Source organism: Canis lupus, chromosome 2 (genome assembly GCF_003254725.2).
Source record: "Canis lupus dingo isolate Sandy chromosome 2, ASM325472v2, whole genome shotgun sequence".
Lineage (NCBI taxonomy): Eukaryota > Metazoa > Chordata > Mammalia > Carnivora > Canidae > Canis > Canis lupus.
The window spans coordinates 36,551,669-36,575,460 of NC_064244.1; the positions used below are offsets into that span (position 1 = coordinate 36,551,669).

General features: G+C 41.1%; 1 protein-coding gene across 17 annotated transcripts in view; it reads left to right on the top strand.

Moving 5' to 3' along the window:
* ARHGAP26 (Rho GTPase activating protein 26) overlaps nt 1-23,792 on the top strand; it is a 418,559-nt gene that overhangs the window by 307,194 nt on the left and 87,573 nt on the right. For all 17 annotated transcript variants that reach the window (XR_003136017.3, XR_003136019.3, XM_035713919.2 and 14 more), the window contains 2 exons: nt 8,102-8,261; nt 22,876-23,014. Coding sequence is in view for 15 of the 17 variants with exons in the window: in XM_035713919.2 (XP_035569812.2) it covers nt 8,102-8,261; nt 22,876-23,014 (299 nt within the window). In the remaining 2 variants the exon portion in view is untranslated. The remainder of the gene's footprint in view (nt 1-8,101; nt 8,262-22,875; nt 23,015-23,792) is intronic.

The following is a 23,792-nucleotide window of genomic DNA, read 5'->3' on the forward strand; positions in this document are numbered from 1 at the left end:
TCGTACCTTCTGGATGAGCATTGTGGCCAAAGAGAGCCGTGTGGTTTGTTATGAGCTTTCACTTTCAGAGTGAGCTGCTCTGGTACTCCCAACAGCTATCTCCAGCTTGGCAAAGACTCTAAGACACCAATAGATTACATGGAGTTTAAACCAGACATTTAGTGCAGTTGAGCCTTTAGATGAAGATAGCCTTCCAAAGTATGTACATGTCCCTTTTCTTTCCCTCAATACCTGATAAGGACAAACTCTATCCTAGGCCTGGGGGTGTGAGACTGAGGGAGGTTAATACCATCTCTGTACTCTTGGAATAAGTGGGGTAAGATAGGCAATGACAATTCCATGAATGATGACATAATTCAGTAAGTCCCAGGAAGAATTGAAGAATTAGCATTGTAACAAGATACCTGGCCTACTACAGAGTGTCCAGAAAGGCTTTTCTGAGGAAGTGAGAGTGTTAAGTAGGAAAGAGCCTGGTCAAGAGGGCGGTGCAGAGCTTCCCTGGTGAAGGGATCAGCATGATGAAGTAAGGGACCCAGTCCTAAAGAGATTTTTAGAGCAGAGATTAATGAGCAAAGGGGACATGGTGTAGAAGAGCCTGGAAAGATTAGGTGAACCATGCAAGATCTTGTAGGCCATGCCAGCGGTTTCCATCTTGAAATTAAAAATATCAGAAGCCTGCGGCACCTGGGCGGCTCAGTCGGTTAAGCATCTGCCTTCGCCTCGGGTCATGATCCCAGAGTGCCAGGATCCAGTCCCGCATTGAACTCCCCATTCAGCAGGGAGTTTGCTTCTCCCTCTGGCCCTCCTCCCCCTCATGCTCTCTCTCACTCTCTCTCCAATAAATAAGTAAAATCTTAAAAAAAAAAAAAAAAAAAAAAAAGAATCTTTTGGTGGGTTTTAAACAGGTAGTAGTGTTGCATTGGAGGAGACCAGAGTGGACATAGACCTGGTTGCACACTCTTTTCCTTTTGTGTGAAGAATTTTAGTACCAAGTGTGCTTTTGTAAGTGGGTGTGAGTTGACCTAAAATTGGGCAGTACTTAACACCTTAGCAGTGGTATTCACCCATCTGAAATGTAGTTTATACATTTCACCAAAAGCAGAGAAGACATTGGTAATTATTCACACAGCTTTGAGATCTTGGGTGGAAGCGGTGCAGCCTAACAGATGGATGTACAGTCATAATAGTATTTGGTGGGAGGTGTGGTTGGGAGACTATCCTTCTAGCCACTCCTCCTGTTTTTCATTCAATTTGCCCTTCTCTCATTTTTGTGGTGTTTATACTCTTTCATCATTAGGAAACAGCTCTCTATGCCAGCCAGACTACAAGTGGAATGCCCTTAGATTTGCAGGGTCTTTCCCCATTCCTTTGATTGTGTTAGGCATGTAGCCATTTTCACTGCAGGGAGGGAGAATAAACAGTGGATAGTCCTGTATCACTCTCAGAGGCATAAGCACTTTTTGGGTTGTTTTTTCCCCTTCTTCTAATTTAGTAAATAGGGTAGTGAATGAAGGAGCAGCATTTATTTTTCTGTTATATCTTATACTTTATTCCCCACAGGATCAAGCATGTAACTGTTCTGTGTATTCATTGTTGGTTGGGTTTTCTAAGGAAAAGTTTGCCTCATTTAGCCTAGGCTGAACTGACCCTAAGTGATGTGGGAACAGCAAAGTGCCATGGTGAAGAGCTTGGGCTTCCTCTCCTGGCTCTGTACTTTGTGGGCATTGTGGCCTCAGGCAAATTGCTTAAGTTCCCAGAGACTTAGTTTTATCATCTGTAAAATGGCAATGATAGCCTTATCTACCTGCCTCAAAGGGGTCTCTTGAGGATTATACTGTATAAAATTATCCACCATAAGCATTAACTGGATTGTTCAAAACTTTAAGTATGGTCTGGATGACCATTCCCAGAAAGATGTTGAATACAGGTGGTGAGCGCGACCCCAGTCAATACACAAATAATTTATTTTAAACTCTAATTCTGGTGCCAGCCATTGGGACAGCCCAGGCCAGCAAAGCTGTATTTATGGCTTGGATCAGTTTCCTTGGCACAGGCCTCCCAAGCACTATCCAGACTGGTCCAGTCTTACCAAGCCCTGGTGGTATCCAGGCAACACACACACACAGACTGACTTGGTATAAAACAGGTTGCCACTGGGGGCTGGGATTTCCCCACACACACACACTCCCCCACTATATACTGGGGATTAATTTGAAGTTGCTGAAGGAGCTGCATTAACAAACCTGAAAATTAAACTTGACTTGTTATCCACACACACAAAAAAGTATGGTTCCAATAGCTTCATCTCCAGCTCATCCTTCTCAGCCCCTGGATGGTAGAGAGAAGAGTGATACTGACTACAGCTTAGGTGCCTCCTCCCACCTTATCATTTACACAGGACCTGCCTGGTACTGCCTGCCTGTGTGCTACAAGGGATGCCCTTCAAATCATGATCCAGCTCCCAGTCCAAAGACACTCATGAGAGGAGGAACAGTCGATATAGAAATGTCCCATGGGGACAGCCTGGGTGGCTCAGCGGTTTAGCGCTGCCTTCAGCCCAGGTGTGATTCTGGAGACCTGGGATCGAGTCCCACGCCAGACTCCCTGAATGGAGCCTGCTTCTCCCTCTGTGTCTCTGCCTGCCCCCCCCCCCCTCTCTCTCTCTCTCTCTCATAAATAAAATCCTAAAAAAGAAAAAAAAAAGAAAAAAGAAATGTCCCATGGAATGACTGTGAACATAATCGTTTAGAAGAGTGAGCTCTGTGTGGCCTCCAGGCAGGGAGAATGAAGCCAGGTTTTGCAGGAAGGTGGTAGACTTTGGATCAGGCCAAGGACAAAGTGGTGCTTCTGAAGGCAGAGGGGGTTTGGTGGATTTGCTGTTGGCTTTAAGGCTCCCAGTCTGTCATCCCAGAGGTACTTGGATGTGATGGAATATAAGTAATATTATACTCTGAACTTTTCTCTAGTTTTGAAATATTTTGTTATTTTTAAAAAGGAAGAAAGAAAAACAAAATAAGAGGAGAAATACAAAGAGGTAGGATAGCAGAAGTCCTGAAAATGTAGGTGGAAGAGTGAGAGCTCTTTGTCCCAAACAAATGCAGGCCCCCTTGAGGTTCCTGCACAGGATACCAAGTGATAGCACCAAAGCTGTGGCTTTAAACTGACAGTTACTGCTACTTCTCCCAGTATTATCACCACTATCTTGACTGCCACCATGAAAAATGGCAGCTGTCTTTTATTTAGCCATTATTTCAGACCAAGAGATATATTCATCTAATCTTGCTTAATCAGCCTTGAAACTTTAGGAGGTAGGTATTATTGCTCCTGTTTTACAGGTGAAAAAACAGGTTTAGAGATGCCAGGTGACTTATCTGCTATTTTCCAGCTAAGAATATCTATCTGACTCCAACCACTGTGCTTATTATGCTTTACTGTCTTCTTTAGTCTTTTCTTCCATATTTGTAAACTGGAGATAATATTTGTACTAGAGTACTGGTAGAGAAGCACTTTTCAAATTTTAAGTCATGGCACATTAGGGGGCCGTGAAATTGATTTTGTAGGTAATAAAAAGGATGGAATAAAATAGAAAATACCAACAGTCATCACCCTCTATTCCTGAAATATTGTTTCTGGTTTGTATGTGTGTCTATGTATATATATATATACATATATAGATATGCATATGCCTGTGTGTGTATATATGTCTATATATAGACACATATATGTGTGTGTGTATATATATGTGTGTGTGTGTATATATATTTATATATATATATAGACACATGCATGTATACTAGTAATACACTTCACTAGTACATAGGAAAATGTTATTCCCGATCATGGGACATTGTCAGTTTTCAGAGCTACACTGTTCTTGAGATGTGATGAAGGTCAAGCTCCTTAGAAACTCTTAAGTGTAAATTATGATCATTATTTAGCACTGGAACTTGAAGCACAACATTTAGGTCGGTGTTGTTGTTCAGTCCACTGCAGGTAGTGCTAACCTGTCACCACATTGTGTCCGGCAGAGCCAAGACTTAGCCTTGATACAGCACTCCAGACCTCAAGATGGAAGCTGTTTGCAAACCCAGCAATAGGCTGATGTTTTGTAGGCGTACATCAGGACCAATCTGTGGCTATAAAGCACTGCTTAGCACTTCCAAAGTCATGGCTCTCATTTAAACAATGGGAAAACAGAAGTGATCCCTATGACAGTACAGGGACACTGCATTACAAGCCCCAAAGCAGTTGACTTTTCTCTCTTCGTCTCATAACACTCCCCACCACTATCCTCATCTGGAAATGATTTACCTCCTTTTGCCTCTCCAAGGGCATCAGACCAATCCAGAGTCCCCACCCATTTCCCCTTACACAAAGGTGGCAAGAAGCCCCTCTGCCAAGGCCATTTTCCTTGGAACACGCTCTTTCCTCTTTAATTGCAATTCATGAGGGAACTGCTGGGAACATGGGGTGCCAGTCCCCCAACAGCTGCCCTGAAGGCATGTTCTTAAGGAGATGCATTGCTTTCAACTTATAACAGCAAACTTAGTGGTCACAAAAGGAACTGGGTCTCCCCCCCAGTAACTGAAATTACATGTATAACTGTTTGTCTGCAACCTGTAAATGAAGGCTATAGAATGGGCCATTCCTGCAAAAGGCACCACAGAAAAGTCCATGTAGACCTTGGGATCTGAAAGGCATGTCAAAGACTTCTTCAGTGGAATGTGCAATGCACAAGAAACCTTTGTGTACGGATTTTAAGTCAAGACTCAACATGACATTCTGGACTATGTGAGGAAGAGCTCATGCAGTTCAATTACCAACCCAGAAAGCACTCTTGGTGTTTTACAGACTTCACTAATGAATGAGTCCTGTGGCCTCTGCTGGACTAACCTTCCTAGTGCTCTGCCAGCCTGCCTCCCACACATCTGTAAATTTGTCAAGCTATAATGGATGGCTGGTGCCAGTAGAGGCTGAGGTCTATGCCTTTCTCCCCAGGATACATAGAGATCTCAAGCCATTAATAATTCATTCTACAGTAATGAACATAGCCATGTGAACTTGTGAGCAGTAATAATCAAATGACAGATCAATTTATTACTTTATTATGCCAAAAGATAATGGTAGTTAGCCATGAAAGGTATAGCTTTCCCCCAAAAAAAGTTTAATAAGCCTTAGATCAATGTGTTTTTTAAGTTCTAAAATAAAATGGATCATTAAAAAGGAAATGAATTATGATGGTTAGTGGCCTCAAGCCTATTTGTATTCAGAGTTGATTATCTAGAATTACTGTACCTTTTTTTCCCAATGCCTTTGGGTATTGGGGCCTGCAAATTAGAGTAATTGTTATTCATTAATTAAATATAAGAAATGAAACACAGCTCCAGACTCTGAAAAGGGGGATTGGAATATATGAGATATATCCCCCCCCCCAAAAAAAAATCTTCAATAATAATTGGAGATTTTATGACTGGCTGGATTGGGAACAGTTGTTTTGTGCCTACCCAGACACGTCCCATTTAACACCTCATGAACATTCACTGGGCTTCTCCTGGGCCAGGCACTGTGCTCACTGCTGGTGTTACCACCTAAAATAAACACAGTCTCTATCCTAAGGCAGTGGGAAAGACATTAATAACATGTGATAAAGAGAGTACTTCTGCTTTCATTGAGAGGTGAAGGATTGGGGAAAGACTGGACAGAGACTGCAGAAAGGAAGGGAAGGGGGGTATTTGAGAAGAGTAAGAGAACATTCTAGGCAGTAGAATGACAAAGGCAGGTATGAAAGTGGGAAGAGCATGGGTAGTAAATTATTATAATAAGCACTGTGTTTCCCACACATTACCATGTTTAATCTAACAACCCCCTCATGAAGTAGATATATTATTCACCTCCCTTCCCTTTTAAAGATGAGCCCAAAGCTTAGGCATTGAGTCACTTGTCCAGGGACCCAGAGCTGGGAGGTGGCAGAGGAGGGCTTAGAGATAAGTTGGACAAACGTGTATTACTTCACTAGAGTCTGGGCTTTACATTAAAGACAATGGAGCCCATCAAGGATTTATAATCATTATTATCAGAGCAGTCAAACAACAGTAGCTTTGCTAAACACTTTACACACAGTGTGTCATTATGTTCTCTCCCAATAACCCAGTGAAGTTTGAGGCCATTGTAGTTGTCAGCAGGTGAATAACTTGATCAAGGCTGAGTTATATATAGTAACTGGTGGTGGCAGTCAGGATAAAGCTGACCCTAGAGATGCTAGTCGGGGATCCTAGTTAGGAGGCTGTTGGTTTAGTCAGATGTAGTGTTGATGGTAAAAAGTGATGATCATCCAAACCATACGTTTTTATATTGGTCTGCAATTTAAAAGTACTTTCATCCATAAATAGCTTGTTGACTCATTTGCACAAGGGACTTTTGTGGCAGGAGGGGTAAGCCTACTGACTTTGCTCATTTGGGAGGTGGAAGTACAGGGACATGGAATTCACTTCTAGCACACAGGAGGCCATGATAAAAGAAGTGATGTTACAAGCAGCTTATAGATAGATACGTATACTTGCTGATTGACTAAGTTACAGAACCAAAGTCTTTCCCCTTTGCTGGGTAAGAACTTGACCTGCTGCATTAACACTTTCAGAAACGTGATATAGCTCTGGATATATGGGAGGCTATGTAACTAAAATCAAGACATTCCACTAGAACTCAAAATATGTTTGCAAAATATGTTTATGTGGACCAGAAAGAGGCCAGTATATCAGTGGCAACTCTCCTTGCTTAGTACTCTAAAAGCAAATTCTCTTAGTACCTGATTGGTTTCATGGTTAAAGGTCAGACCTAACCACCCCCCTGCCACTTTCAGAGGAGAAAGTTTTTCTGACATTAGACTTTTAGCCCTAAAAAATTCTAGAAAGGTCCACATCTGCTGATAAAATTGGTTGATGTAGTAATTTCAGTGAAGGCTCAGTTTCACAACCAGCACTTAAGGCAGTAGAACGTCTTCTCCTCCTACAAAATAGAAGTATTGAAGAGAAACAGTGCAGGCATTTATAGAATTGTGTGAAAAAATACTCTGTATAAATAGCACTAAATGCTAGGGAGGTATGTCTGTACAAACTGCTATCTCTGCCCAATTTCTGTCTAGTTTCTAGTAATGAATAGTTTCCTTTTTCTAACAGGTGATTTAGGGAAGCCCCTAATATTTTCTTAACAATACTAAATTGGGCTTAACTTTTAACTTATTTGTTGTTAGTAGATCATTTGTATATTTTTAAACACAGGGCCTGCAAATGAGCAATTAAGTTTTATAGCTAGGTCATGGTGGCCAGGGAATGGAGTTCAGATACATGTTTTGAGTAGTATTTATCCAAAAATATGCATATGTATTTAGCAGATTACTTAGATCCAGCTACTGCTGACCCTGTGTGTTCCTTAGACTTTGAGTATAAGTGACAATATAAACACAGCCATGCATATGGATATATAGTAGTGCATTTTTGTTTCTGTTTATGCCACATGTTTCACTTAATGTAAGCCACATGTTTAATGCAATGGGGTTTAATACTATGAGCCTAAAGTGCTGAATTTCTTAAGATCTCTCCTTCTTAAAGATTAGGTCTGTTTGGTGCCTGTGTTTGCAAGTGTATTAAAGCCATCATCAGTTTTTGTATTTGCACTAGAGAAAATGCTAAAGATCACAGTGGTTTAAGCAGTAGCCAAGTATAAAAGCCATAACTAAAGGAGATTAGTAGTTACCTGAGTTTGCAGAGGAGGGATTCAAATTTGCAAAGTTTTACATTTGTGTGGGAAGCTGCTTTGGTTGGTTGGTTGGTTGGTTGGTTGGTTGGTAGGCAAAACAGAAATGAGTAAGGGAGTGTCATGTCGTGAAAGTCCAAATTAGCTGGAATGCTGAAGATTTCTAATACTTTGAGGGACAAAAATATGAGTAGAAAAGTCTCTCCTTGGACTCAAAGACAACTTAAGATGTTCCAGAGTCTGGTTCCTACCAGATGCGGAGCCCTGAAGGCAGGGAAGGCACAGGGAAGTCAGTATCTACTTGCACTGTCTTTATCTCATTTGTGCCTTTTCTCTTCCTTCCTCCCAGTGTTGCTAACAACCACAAGCAGAATTTGATGACAGTGGCAAACCTCGGAGTGGTGTTTGGACCCACCCTGCTGCGTCCTCAGGAAGAAACAGTAGCAGCCATCATGGATATCAAGTTTCAGAACATTGTTATTGAGATCCTTATAGAAAATCATGAAAAGGTAATGTGTCATTGGTCACTGTGAGTGAAGAATTTACTCTGGGGGAACTTGGGTTGAAAATGGCATTCAGAGTTGATGCAGGTTCCAATTGCTAATGGCTCTTAACACCGTGATGCTGATGATGGTCAAGATGTTGGTGATAGTCATCATCTTGTCATGGCAGCAGTGGCCCAATGGAGAGTAGGGGCCTAACAGCAGTGGTTGTGGTGGCGGTTATGGTGGGCAACATGGGTTAAGCATTCCATTTGTACTGGAAACTGTGCTAAGCACTTTGTATGGGTTATTACTCTATCCTCACAACAATCCAATGAAGTAGGCATTCTTGTGAGCATCCTCTAGAAAATGCCTTTTACCTACTTTTCATATGATGGTCTTCTCATGAATTTGAGGGGTTTTTTTCCTTCATATTAATGGGAGAGTAAACATTTTTTAACGATAATGCAAATATTTTTCCTAATCTGTAGTTTACCCTCCAGTTCTCTATACAGTATATTTTTTCAAACTGTATGGGTGTTGGGGAGAGTCTGTCTTTTCTTTTGGGGCACTGAAGTTTCTGGTCTTTCTTAAAAAGATCTCTCTTGTCTCAATGCACATAATGAAGTTATATCAACACAGGGCTGCCCTTACAAAACTGGGGTGGAGGCCATGAAGTTTCATACATCTGTCCCACCTTAGTTCCTAGTAGCAAATCCTTAAGAAACTTCTCAGAACTTGTAGGGTCTCCTGGGACGCCATTTGACAGCCACAGTGCTGGGATATAATAAAAAAAATAATTTAAACACTGCTGCCCCTCCTAAATGAAAACTACCTAGGATGGTGGTTTAATCATGCCAGATAACCTACAAAATAAATCTAGACCACTTCTCACCACTTGTCTGCACTGATAATACTCTAACATAAGCCATCATCATCTCTTATCTTGATATTTACAACAGCATCCTGATTTGTTTCCTTCTTACACTCTCAGCCTATTTCAATAATAGCCACCAGAGTGAGATTCTTTAAGTGCTAAGTCGAGTCATATCATTTGTCTGCTAAGAACCATCCAGTGGCTCCCCATTTCACAGTGTGAAAGTCAAGAGCCCTTACAAGAGCCTGGAAGGTCCTACACAGGCTCTGCTCTTGCCTCTGTTACTTACCTCATGTCATCTATGTCCTTCTCCTATAGTTCATTCCTGTGGCTACCTTGACTACCTTGCTGTTTGTTGCATATCACAAACATGCCCACCTCAAGGCCTTTGCAGTTGCTGTTCCTAGTACTTAGAACAGTCTTCCTCCATGTAACTTTGTGGCATACTTCCTCACTTCTTTTCAGCCTTTTAAATGAAGCCCACCTAGATCTCTCTCTTTCAGATTATATATAGACCCAACCCCAGTGTTCTTCTCCCTGAAACTATTTTATCTGATAGCACTTAGCCTTTCCTAATATAGTACATAATTTGCCTACTGATTAAATATGTTGCCTTTCTGACCTCTGCTGGGACATATGCTTCCTACATGCATATTATCTGTTTTGTCCACTGCTTTGTCCCCAGGTCCTCAGTAGGTACTCAGTACATAGGTGCTGGAAGAATGAATAGGGCTTTGTGGTATCTGGCCTCCAAAATGGCTCCAAGAGCCCCTCATCTCCTGGTATTCACTGCCTTGTGTGGTCCCCTCTCTGAATAGGGAGGGGATCCCAGTATTGATCCCAATGTGATCAATAGGAAATTATAACTTATAGAGTATGACTCTGGAAACTAATCAAATAAGACCTTGCAGCATTTGCTTTGGCTTCTGGACTTGCTTTCTTGGGGAAAGCAAGCCACCATGTTGTGAAGGTGTTCACACAACCCTGTGGGGGAGAAAGTGAGCCTTCCTGCCAACAAGCAAACCAATTTGGCCACCATGTGAGTAAGCCACTTTGCATGTCAATTCTTCAGTCTTGGTCAGTCCTTCAGAAGATGCAACCCCAACAGAGACCCCCGTTGTGTGCAACCTCCTAAGAGACCCCTGAGCTAAGCCCCTCCTGAATTCCTGACTCACAGAAACTGGGAGAGACACTAAATGTTTTAAGCCACTGAGTTTTTGAGGTAATTTGTTGTGGAGCATTAATAACTACTAAAGAATCTCTGAATATAAACTTTTACAAAGTGACAAGTATCCTGCCAAGTTGTCTAAGTAGTATAGGCTGGTGTCCCTTTTACATGGTTAATAAAAAAATAGGAAATCAAATGATTTATTTGAAGAAATTATCTTTTCTCTATTCTCAACTTTGGACCTCCACCCAACCACATCCCTCCAATATAGTTAAATCAGGTATAGGTAAACTTTATGTGATATATGAGAAAAATGAACCTTGTGAAAAGGGAATATAATTGAAGTTAAAAATAGTTTCTAAAGACAAATTACCTGGACTCAAATCTGCCACCTCTTTCTAGTTATGTGGCCATAAGCAGATTACTTAACCTCTCTGTACTCGTGCAAGTACTCTCAGTGCAGTCTAAGTGCTGCAACAAATAACTAAATATCAGTGACTCAGGATGATAGATGTTTATCTCTTGCTACACTAAGAGTTCACTCTGGGTATTAAGAAGGTAGTATCTTTTGTAGCACTTAAGCATCCCAGGTGCCTTCCATCTGGTGGTTCTGCCTTCTGCTCTGCAAATCTCTGCAATTAACCAGTTGAGGGAAATGAGAGAGTCTGGAAGACTGGGTAAGATTATAGGGACTAAGCCCAGAAGATACTTTTTATTTTCTTCCACATTCTGTTAATCAGAAGTCAGTCACATGGCAACATCTCAACTGTAGGTTGGGAAGGCAAGCTAACCCTGTACTCAGAGCAAGGGGAAGCAAGTTTGATGACCAACTAGCCAGTTAGGCACATTCTTCCAGTTGGTTTGCGGTGAGGGTTAAACAAGGTATTATATGTAAAGGACAAGAATCTGGTATGAAGTACGGTTAAATAACTATAAACCGTTGTTTTTTGCAGTCTCAACAGAGTGCTCTGAAAATAAAGCTCAAGTCTATTTCTGAATGTCACATGTCTCCCTCTCCCCAAATAATACTTTTTATAACTTAATCTTTTATTGAATAAAATATTAAATATTGAGCCATATATGCAAAGAATGAGAAGTTTGATTATGTTCCATTACCCCAAAGGGGACACCACATTTAAGCCTATAACAGACAGTGTCCATTGATTTTTGAAATATAACTTTTTGGTGTCTTTGGACTTTCAAAGCCAGCAAGCAAATTCAAAAGTAGCGTGATAGAAAAAAAGGACCAGAAAGTGCTAATAACAATATTGAAACTTGTGTAAATAAGCAATTATCCTGCCTAGGGCACAAAATACAGAAATAGAAATGAAATATGAAGTGCATGGCCAGGCCTGTAAGTATATGGGCAAGAACTAGTGGAAAATACTCATCTGGTTTGGTGGGTTATAAGTTATGTTACTCTCTGCTGTGTATTTGTTAAGATACATACAGTATTAAGAGTATTACAGTGCTCCATTATATGTTCTTTTTTATTAGTCTCTGCCAGAGAGTGGGATGAATCACACTGAGGTTTTATGTTCCTGTGGGAGCCAGTGATGAAAGAGTATAAGTGAGAACATTTCTGGGATGAAGACTGCCCTGGAGGGCCTTTCTCCAGTCCTCAAGGAGCTAATGTACCACCTTGATAGAGGTTTTTAATCTGGGGTCCCTGATGTGCCACAAACCCACAGGTTTGCAAGACCTGGATATGTATATTCTCCTGGGGAGAAAATCCTTCATATTCATCAGGTTTGCCTTTCTGGTAAAAACAACTTAGAATAAAGGCAGCTAGACCCCTGTTTATAATGTATCTTTAGGTCTGGTCTAGTATCAAATGAGCAGTTACTGTCTTAGACTCCTTTGGAAGCCTATGAAGTTCAACTACTAAGCATCCTAAGGATGGCCATGCTCTGGCCCCTGGCTTTCTGGAAACAGTGCTTTGGATAAATTTCCTCCCAATGGAACTAAACTGTAGTCATCAAATCTAGAGCACTTTTATGTCCTCCGATGAATATTGTCATAGACTTTTTCTTTAAAATTCACACTAATAAGATCTTAGTTAATATTTAATGAACATCCCTTCAGCTTGGCTGTAATTTTCTAGAAATATGCACACACATACACAAATGTCCATGAGTGACTACTTTTCTAACTTTAGGGTTACAAGTTAGGCAAAATTCTGAAACCCCACTTAAAGAAATGCTTTCTAACAGCATCTTTTCATTCTATCTGCCAACAAGGAAAGCATGAGATGGTATATGCCCTCTTGCTTGAAACAAGCCTGAATACAGGTCTTAAATGTATGTGCCCTGCAATGACTGGTGTAATATTCTCTTGGGTTTTTAAGAACATTTTGTAGAAGGTGTTTACTTGGTTTCTTGGAATAAAACTAAAAGGCACCCAGTAATAGAAGACAGTATGAAAAGAGACCATGGAAACCCAGGCTAGCCACTGGAGCCACTCTAGCCACTGGAGCCACTCAGAGACAGAGAGAGAACCATAAGATGCCTGTTGCAGTTATCTATTCCTGTATAACAAATCATCTCCAAATCCGTGACTTTAAACAGCAAGGATTTTTTTTCCTCTCAATTTTGTGGGTCAGAAATTTGGGAAGGGCTCCTGTGTGTCCCATATGGCATCTGCTGGGGTGGTTTGACTGCAGCTAGATGATCCAAGATGGCCTGGGTCTACATGTCTGGAACCTTGGTACTAGCTATAGGCTGAGACACCTTGATCCTCTTTCTGTGGCCTCTATCTCCATGTGATCCCTTGTCACTTGGTGGTCTGGGCCAAACTACCAAGCAGTCAAACACAGAAGCTACAAGGCCTCCTATGGCATCAGCTTGGAATAGACAGAGTGTTGCTTCAGTTCTGTTGGTCAAAACAAGTCACTAGGCCAGCCAGACTGAAGGGGTGGGAAAGAGACCCCACCTCTAACTGGAGAAGCAGTACGTACACAGAGGCAAAGGAGCAGTTGTGGCTGCTGTCTGTGCAGGTGTTCTACCAGAAATCCTCACCCCCATGCCTGGAGTTTTGCTTGTAGGTCTGCTTGTAGGTCCTATTGCAAAATGCATTGCTTTCTTAGGAGAAGCTTGTGCTGTTCCCAGGCAGTTCCTCAGTATTTCTAACAGAAAGTGTTCTCCTTCTCCTCAGCATTACCATTTTTTACACAACCAGGGGACATCAAACATTTGGTGATACTGACAAGTCAGTCCTCAAATACCCTTTGAAAGCCTCTGTGTGGGGAACTAACTCATCAATGTCTAAAACTGGAAAAACATCTTTGTTGTTAAATTTGACATTTAGAAGAGGGGTGCGGAGAATGCTTGCTAGCCAGAAAATTCAGTTTATTTTACCTGATGAAGCATCTTTTTTGAAGAGAAGGAAAAAGGCTTCTGTGTTTGAACTGGCTAAGGCATATGGCCAGAAACTCTGTCCTTCACCTCCTCCCACAGACCCAGTGAGGAGAGCAATGTTTGGAACAGTTATAGGAGATAAATACCCCACAGTAAGTAGAGTCAGAGAGGAAAAAGCTAGAAGATGGGGATCATGTTTGGGGCCTGGTGGGGATCTTCCTTTTCCACGTTCGGTAATACATACTGATTTACTTACTCAATTGAAGGAAATGGATGTAGTTTGTAATGTACATAGTTTAGAAGTAATAATGGCAGTAATAGTTAAATGTTGTTATAGCTTTTTTTCCACAAGATACTGTGTTAAGCAGCTTTATATCCCATCATATCATTTAATTTTTATAAGGTCCATATTTTTACCTTTACTTTACAAATTATGAACCTGTACCACAAAGAATTTAAGAAACAACCCTTAAAGGAGGCACTAGATCTGAACTGCTTTCACAACCCAAGCTGCTCAAACCTGCTCTAGTTTATCTTTGTGCTGTGTCAGTTATTGAGCATCTACTACTGGCTGAAAAAGAGAAAGACAAGACCTTTTTCCCAAGGCCCTCCAATTTTATCAGGATGTGACTAAACATGATACAGTGTGCTGAATGACATCCGATAAGCTGAGTAAAGTATATGGCATCACTAAGAAAAAATCATTTAATTCTGCTTCTATTGGGCTCAGACATTTCTAGGCAGAGAAAGAATTGAGACATGAGGGACAGCCTTCCCAGGGATTAATCAACTCATGTATATTAAAATGATATGGTTGTGAAAGAACATGGGTTTTATGTTAGCAAGTGGTGGGGAGATGCCACCAGGTAGATGGTTTTAGCCCATCGTCAGGGATTTTGAAAGCTATGGGAAAGGGTTTGCATTTACCCCTGAAAAATGGGAGCTTTCAGGTTTCCAGTTTAAAGGGTTGAAATGATTATATCAGCACTTTTAGAAAGACATTCCTGGAGGCTGAACCAGATTGTTTTCTGATTATTATCAAAATCACTTGTTAAATAAAGCATAAAAATCATAGACTTGACTGTACTATTGTAAACTTGTGGCTTTATATTTAAAAAGTCTCAGAGTGTAACCTTTGATTTACAGCTTTTATTCTCACCGGATAGAGTAAGATCCTATTAATGGCTTTTATTTGATTCTTTGTGCCAGACTTTTTTTTTTTTTTTAAGATTTTATTTATTTAACACAGAGAGAGCACAAGTAGGCAGAGTGGCAGGCAGAGAGAGAGAGAGAGAGAGAGAGAGAGAGAGAAAGATACAGAAAGAAAAGCAGATCCCCTGCTGAGCAGGGAGCCCAATCAGGGCTGGATCCCAGGACCCTGGGCAGTTAACAGCCTGAGCCACCCAGGTGCCTCTTTGCCAGACTTTTAAAGGGAAGGTCTAGCTTATGGCATCATTTCCTGTCAATAAGTCTATACGCTTGGCTCTTCTTGGTTCTTGTATTATATGAGACCTAAGAATAGTCTTAAGTCTTTTTAAAAAACAAAAGTTTTTTAGCCTGTAATCACACATCAAAGGGGAAAGATTTTAGTTCTTCCCATCCATTATGTAAAATTTACCATTTCTGTATGGGGACACAATCTTTGCCCAGCTCACAGCTTATTACTCTGAGCCTGAAAACATCAAGCAGGCCAATACTTGAAGTTTTAGTGAATATTACCAATATTTATATGCTTCTAGTTAACATATTAAAACAAAACAAAATATTGAGTGCTGTCATTGTCTAAGATTCTCTGTTGCCCAGGAATTTTGCTACTTAAAATATTTTCCTTTTATTTTTTTTAAAGGTTACCTTGCCAGTAACTTTGAAAATTTTAGATGTTTGGGAAGAACAACCATACCAAGGACACAAACTGCTTTCTTTTTATAGCTTTGGTTAAATGTGAAATCTCAGGTTAATAACATATATGTGTGTGCATTATATTTTCCTGTTAAATTCCAACCTGTAAGAGTAGGATTAGACCTGCTCATTGTGTAATGGTCCACATTTCTTTGGCCTGTGGCACTCAAAAGGATTTCTGCACATAAAGCAGAATATGAGTGTGCACATGTGCCTATGCACCACATGCTTTTATCACTATCACCCCTTTTAATGCCTATTGATCTTTTACAAAAGAAGTCATCATGATTCTTTGCCCAGTTCATCAGTTTGCTTTGGAAGAAGTAGGAGTGTTGATCTTTGAATTGTTAATTATTAGAAAAATGACCCAAAGATCAGTGTCCCCTTTTAAAATATGTTAACTTTTAATCTTATATGTCAAGGAGAACTGGTAAAGGGGACCCCCCCCCCCCCAGCACCTAGTATAAGCACCAAATCCTAAGCACCCTTGCATTCCCATTAAAATGATAGTGTCTTTCAATGCAGTTGTCTTGATCTGACTTGCTTTGGGCCCACCAAACTGACTTGATCTGCTTTTACCAAAATGTTGGTGGACTTGAAATCCATTGCATCACTGTTGGGATTTGTGCACAAAATGTCCATCAATTAATAAAGTACAATTGATTTGAACAGTTTCTGGTAACTGATGAGTGTTTGGCAGTTCTATTTCATTTTCTTGATATTTCAAGCAGCTGTTGATATGCAGCCTTAATGATGATGATGAAGAACACCTGGATGCATTACTACATTGAGATAATCCCTAGTACTGTTGCCTGTTTGGGAAGCTAATCTTGCATCTATGGTCATGGCTTTTTTTTTTTTTTTTTTTTTTTTTGTTCATTGGATTTTATTCTTTGTTACTTGGTTCCTGAGTGTACTCTTTTTGGTCCTATCCATGTTACGTTTAGAACTAAGCTAGATTTATTTATATGCTGGCCTGGAATGCTTCTGTCACAGGCCTTTTTTCTTTTTTGAGTGTCAAGTGCTGTGCAAGTTACTCTTCATTAATGTGATAGAGTAGTGGATCTAAATTTATTTTTTTTTAATTTTTATTTATTTATGATAGTCACATACACAGAGAGAGAGAGAGGCAGAGACACAGGCAGAGGGAGAAGCAGGCTCCATGCACCAGGAGCCCGACGTGGGATTTGAACCCGGGTCTCCAGGATTGCGCCCTGGGCCAAAGGCAGGTGCCAAACTGCTGCGCCACCCAGGGATCTCGGATCTAAATTTATATATTCCCTCCCAATCCCAGATAAACTGAGCATTGTTTGAATTGTGCCGCTCCTTTAATGTTTTTTTAAATAGGGTGGGGTTTTGTTTGTTTTTATCTTTTTTCTCTTGTCAGCAAAGAGAACAAGAAATAGAAACTTTCTGGAGATAGGGAAAATCACGGCACCCCCGGAGGACCCATGCCATCTATTTATGCCCTCAGTTACCAAATGAAATTGGTTTATCTTAAGAACTTTTAATAAAACTCACCAAACTACTTTCTAAATTGTTGATCCCTCTGCCAAAATGCTGACTGATATCAATAGGGTATCAGACTTCCAGCTGTCCTTAAAAAAACCTTTCTGTAGCTGTAGCCTATGAATTTGGCTTCTTAACTGTTGCTGTAAATGAGCCCTGCTAAATAAGACTTGAAATGAGCTGGGTTTACAGCTTCTCATGGAAAGGAGCTGGGTTTACAGCTTCTCTGGCCCTAAGCAGCCCTGCTGCACTGCCTGTCATGAGAAGGAGTGTGGGTAGTGTATGAGCCCTGCTCTGTGGTTCCAGCCCTCCACTCCCAAAGCAGACACTCCTCACATTAAACAAGCCCAGATTTGTTGATCCTTTAATACTTGGAACTGATGCATTTGTGTCTCAGGAAAATGCTCAGTCCCTTCTGTTTTACTTTGTAATCCCCAGGCCTCTGTCGTTGATTTATTGTCTCAGAGCTACTTTGCAGTTAAAGACCCAACAACTCTTTATCATGACCTAATTTTCTTCCCATAAAAATCACAGCACATAATAAAGAGTGTACCCCACACATTATAGGGAGGATCCTAATCCTTGTAAATTACAGGAGCATATGATGAATGGGATCACAAAAGGTGTAAAAATGTGTATATGCCATGGCCAACAACAAATTCTGCAAGTGTCAGTGTTCTACTGTGTCAAGATGGGCCTCAGGCAGGCAGGGGGGCAAGCAGTGAAATTTGAATTTTGTAGATGATGCAAGGGAAAAGAACAGCAAATTTTAACATTGCTGTAAGCAGTTAAGATCGATGTTTTGCAAAGAGCAGTAATTAAATTTGCACTTATAAATTAAATCCTCGTGTCCTGACTGAAAATAATTCATTGTTGAGTCTCCAGTATTTCCATTCTTATACTTTTTTATTGAATGCAGTAATGTCTCTTGAACACTGATTGTCAAACTGTATTAGGTGCTTTGGTCTTCAATACACTCCTGGGAGTTTTTACTGATGAGGCATCTGAAGGTCAGAGAGTTATACAACTTGCTCAGAGTCACAGAACTACTAGGAAGCAACTAAAGTCAGATCCATTGGACTATAAAATTTGAAATCTTCTTATTTTGTTCTCTTGTCTCTCAAATTAACACTACATATAAAGACCACACATGGGCAAGATCCAGATGGTCATACTACGTTCCAGTCCAGCTGCACTAAAGTATATGACCTTGGACAAATCAGTTCATCTCACTGAGTTTTCTCACCTTCATGATGCCAAGAATAATAGTACCTTTCTTATAGAGTTATTGTGAGTAAAACAATGAAATAATTCATGTAAATAACGTAGCATGATGAGCACTCAACAAATTTTGGTTATTTTATTGTCATTTATACCATTACCACTTCTTGTCCACTCTTTGCTAGGTTCTATGCCAGGCACTTAACTTTGCAATAGCTCTAAAAGGCAGGTATTAGATCCTCATTTGCACAAGGGAAACAGGCTCAGAGGCCTTGAGGCTCTTGCCTGAGTTGAACCCAAGTCTGTCTAACGTCCCAGCCTCTCTGCTTTCTACCCAAATGCTGGCTGTAAATTCCTTTGCTGTACTTTTTGGGGTGATATGGCAAAGACACTGCTATCAATGATGGTGAGGTGAGTGTAGCTCTAGGTGTTGCCCTCTGAGTAAGCAACAGAACCTGGACCTGGCCCAGGCCTGTGTGACTGCAGAAGCCAAGGTACCCTGAGCACTCTCCTGTATAGCTTAAGCGGAAACAGGAGTTTGGTATTTATAAGTCTGCTAATTCTACTTGTGGAAGCTTGAAATTGTAAATACTTGGAAGAGATATCCAGAGTTGAAGGCTTACGGCCTTCCCAATAACTTTTATTTCTAAAGTGTTCCTAACTCAGTATTAGTTTGTAAGTTTGGACGGAATTAACAGGGCACTTGGGGCACAGAATAAATCTCCCCCTTTTTGTGTTAATTTAGAAAGTTTCTGTGAAATGTGTGGATCCTTCTGCCATGTGGTAGAGCTCCATAAATCCATTGTTTGTAGATAATAGGAACTTACACTTGCATCATTCAGCAGGGTCATTTGTACAATGATTCTTCTCAGAAGAACTAAGGAAACTTTACTTGATTTTCTTGAAATTATTACCTCTTCCAAACAAAACGGGATTGGAATAACCAACAAAATTATGAAAAATTCAGATTATCATCAGAATTCCTACTTGAACTTCTAGCACAGAGACAAATTTTTAGCCTGGTTAGAAGATGGCCAGATAATAGGCAGGCTTTAAATAGCCTGCATTTGTTCACGTTTCAGAGTTAAATGAACTACAGTAATTTGGGGAATGATTTTCCAGACTCCTTCATGTAAGTTTGTATTATCTGCTATGACTTGGTCACATTTACAAAAGTGCCCTTGCACTTTGGAAACATGTGTAATCACAATGGTGATAGTCTTGTATCTGGCACTTGACATTCTGTGGTGTGAGAACAACCCCATGAGAACTCTTGAGCAGCCTGGACCGGAGAACTGGCCTTTGGAACTGTAGGTTTAACTCCTGATGAAAATCTCCTAGAACTGATTCCAGTATGGCCAAACAACTTTTCTTTTAAAGAAACCTACCAGTGTGCAGAGTGAACTACTCTCCTGTGTTCCATGCTCTTCCTGCTTGGCTGTGTATAAACATTGTGTTTATATACAATGCAATTTTTCATGCATTTGCCAAAATCCACAGCCTTTCCTCAAAACCTATTCTTTGCTTCTCCAGCATTTCCTACAGTTTTTAGGAAGGAGTACAACCTCACATTTTCGGTAATAGTTGAAATTAAAATGTATCTCGATTTTATTGGTACCCCTTGTAGTTGCCCAAGGAGTTCATTTCCAGTTAGGAAAAGAGGGACAAAACTTGGGATGCCAGACACGAGGGAGTGGAGGCCTAGCACAAGTCTGAATTAATTTTCAGACATTTTTGGCTAAAGATGGCTGAGAGTGCTATACTTGAGGGCAGAGGCAGGGGGCTGCTAAGAAGCACCATTATTTGTTGAAATCTGTGTTTGTGCATTTGGAGCATGGTTTCTGGAGTGAAGATTGGCTGGAAAAGCTGAGCTGAATGAGTAATGACAGCTGAAGAAGTGGAGAGTGCAGATGTGAGGAGTCGCAGCCTTGCATTCCAGAGCCAGCCCCTCTCTTGCTTCATTGTGTGGCATCAGGGGTTCTCTCCTGGGGCATGTTCACCCTGCTTAATATGCTGAATTGACCTATGGCTTAGAGGTCATGTGAAGTGCCTAGCACAGTGCCTGCCAGGCATAGATGCTCACATACAAAAGCACAGTTTAAATATCAGGAATAATAGTGTGCCATGAGGTGGTCACCTGGGAGAGCAGCTCAGCATTGTGTGGGGAACACAGTAAGGGAGGGGAGAAAGCCTCTTAGAGGCTGTTGTCTGTGAGCTCGACATGACCATAGTTTCTCTTTGCTTCCCTTGCAGCATGCAGAAGGCTGCACATATGCCTAGCACCGATACTTATTTTTTGGGGGTGCCAGCTCCTCTGGAAGCCAGGACATTCTGCTGTTTTTGCTTTAAGGGCCCTTCTCTTCTCAACCCCTCGCCCCAGTTGAACTCAGCTATGTTGTGATTCAGTTTATTTTGTTGAAAACTCAGTCCCCTAGGGAAACTATGATAATGCTGTTTTCAGACAGCTGTGTTTGGGAGCGAGACTGACTTAACCAGCTGGCTGGCATCATTGGAGCCCAAGGACCTGCCAGCCCATGGAGAGCAGCTGTTTTGGCTGAAATTCTCATCATTCTTATGACTTCGCTTTCTATATATCAGCTTCAGAGTTCTGCTTTTAAATGCACACACAAAGGATAGAGGGCCTTTGAATACAGTGTGGTATGTCTAATGCGACCCATAGATGAAGGAAGTTGCCCACGGAGTTCATTTCCAGTTAGGAAAAGAGGGACAAAACTTGGGATGCCAGACACGAGGGAGTGGAGGCCTAGCACAAGTCTGAATTCATTTTCAGACATTTTCGGCTAGGGATGGCTGAGAGTGCTATACTTGAGGGCAGAGGCAAGGGGCTGCTAAGAGCCACCTTTCTCTTGTTACTCATGATTGTTGAGAAAGAGGAAATCCAGACGTGCTCCAGAGTGAGACATTATAATGAGCAGATCAATAAATATTGATATCTTAAACAGAATCATGTTTAAGATTTTTCAAAGAAAGAAATGTTGAAATACAATGCTAGATGTATAGGGTACAAAACTGTGTAGATTATGTAATCTCAATTAGGGAAAATGGGTTTTTTTGGCATTAAATGAGGTAACTCCTACAAAGCCCTTAATCTGGTACCTGGTATGGCAAACACTCTGTAAATCACAGCTACTGGATGCAAACTCTCTCAACCACAAGGAATGTGTTTCCCTCGTGCAGTGTGATAATCTAGAGTCATTAGTATGAAGTAAATCCTCAAAAGGTCTTTCCTGATTAAATGAATTAGTGTTATCATTTTATATGCATTTGAAAAGAAATCTAGGGGCACCTGGATGGCTCAGTCAGTTGAGCATGCAACTCTTGGTTTCAGTTCAGGTCATGCCCTCAGGGTCCTGGGATCCAGCCCCATGTTATGCTCCATGTTCACTGAGGAGTCTGCTTGAGATTTTCTCTCTCCCTTTCCCTCTGCCCCCACCCCACTCTCTCTCTCTCTCTCAAATAAATAAATAAATCTTTAAAAAAGAAATCAAGAAAATCTAGGGATATAGCTTCCTATGTTATCTGTAATTGTATCTTTAATTATGGCAGATAATCTCTCTGCCTGTTTCTCATTATAAATGGTGAGGACAGTACCCATTGCTCCAGGTCATTGAGAACTGAATGAGCCATAGGGTAAAAACACATGCAGTGACTAATCCCTAGGGAATTGACGTTGTGTGGTGGCAACGGTGATCATGGTAAGCCCCTGTAAGTGTAGCTGTTGTAATAATTCTACTATACTTGTATCTGGTTAAAAAAAAAAAAAAAAAGGAATTGTCACAGTTTTTGTCTGTTGTTTTTGTTTTTATTACCTAGGACTTGACTTTTTTTTTTTTTAAGTAAAAACCTAAAAAAGTTCATTAAAAACTCAAATGCTTCTAGTGGTTGTCTCTAAGTACTGGAATTAGAAAGTTTTTCTCTTTTTTTTCCCTAATGCTTGTCTACATTTTCCAAATTGTCCATAGTATTGGTTACTTTTATCATCAACCTTTTTTTCCCCTTTTAAATGAGAAAACGCTCAGCATCAAAGACACCACAGAGCTGCTGAACTGGAAAGCAGGCTAAGTCATCTAAGGATGACTGAGGACTGGGAATTGGTGTCCTGCTCTGGGCTTGCTTCTTGGAATGTTATTTAAATGCAGTTTCCAATTCGAAGAAAGTTGCCAAGTGGTCATTAAGAACTGGTCAGTAGAACCAGTGGGAAAGTAAAGGGTTTTGATTAACTGGTTCTAGACAAAGGTAGTCAAAAAAACCTCCAAGCCCTATTAATAGACAATGGCTTATATTTCATGAGGTCTATTCCCATTGCCACTGGAGAGAACAAGAGAGAGACGATCAATGAAAGTGACAGCAGAAAGGGCTAGAAATGGGAGTGAAGGGTTACCAAACTCCAAGATACACTTCCAAAAAAAAATGTTTAGTGTCCATTCTGAGAGATGTTTTAAAAGGAAGTCCTGAGCTAATGCTGGTGGTCTTTTCGGGTCTTCTTGCTGATTCTTAGATGCCAAAAGGTTTCAGTTGTGCTGGTTGGGGCCTGCGCTTGTTCCCCCACTCACAGCAACATGTAACCCTTCTCTGAAACTTCACTTGCAGATATTTAACACTGTGCCTGATATGCCTCTCACCAATGCCCAGTTGCACCTGTCCCGGAAGAAGAGCAGTGACTCCAAGCCACCTTCCTGCAGTGAGAGGCCTCTGACACTCTTCCACGCCATGCAGTCAGCAGAGAAACGTGAGTCCTACTGCCCAGGGCTAGGCAGGTGTTCAAGGGATGGCCCCCACCACCTCCCACCTGCTCAGGGTGGCACACTTGTGGCCTCTCTCTATCTGCTGCTGTCCTGTGTGTTCTTGAGGATGGTGTGTGTCTGTAACCTCCCCAGTTTGATTGCTGAGTAAGCCTGGTGAGACAGGAAGATTGAAAGGCCAGGGCCACTTGCTGTTAGGACTCTCTTTTCCGTATCTCCTTTGGGCAAACAGCTAAGCATTGTTTCCTCCTGTGGCACAGTCAGAGCTCGGCTCCAGTATTGCTGCTTTGGCCCCTCTTTTGTTAGCAGTTCCCACAGAACCCGTTTCTTTTTCTCTATTTGTCATTAAATGCTTATTAGTAAGAGTCACGTATCCCACTTGAATGTGACTCTGAGGCCAGGCCCTTTCTTTGCTCATCCTTCTAACTCCACTTCTCACAGAACCTTGGCATAGAGTGGACACTTAATAAATGTGTGGAATGAATGAATGAATGAATGAATGAATGGAGAGAATGACACTCTCTTTGTTCCAGACAGCAAGGTTATCACCAGCGTTTTACTGAATCTTTTTTTTCATGTCAGAACGGAGTTCTTTGTAGTTATCAGGTGAATGGGCCCTAAAATATTCAGGCTTGTTTCAGCTTCTATAATAAGAGAGCTGAGTGGTGTAGTGTAGGAGTTGAGGGCTCAAGCTCTGCTCGGAGGCCTGTCAGACCAGGGTTCTCATGCCAGCAATACATGGGAAAGCCTTTTACCATCTCTCAG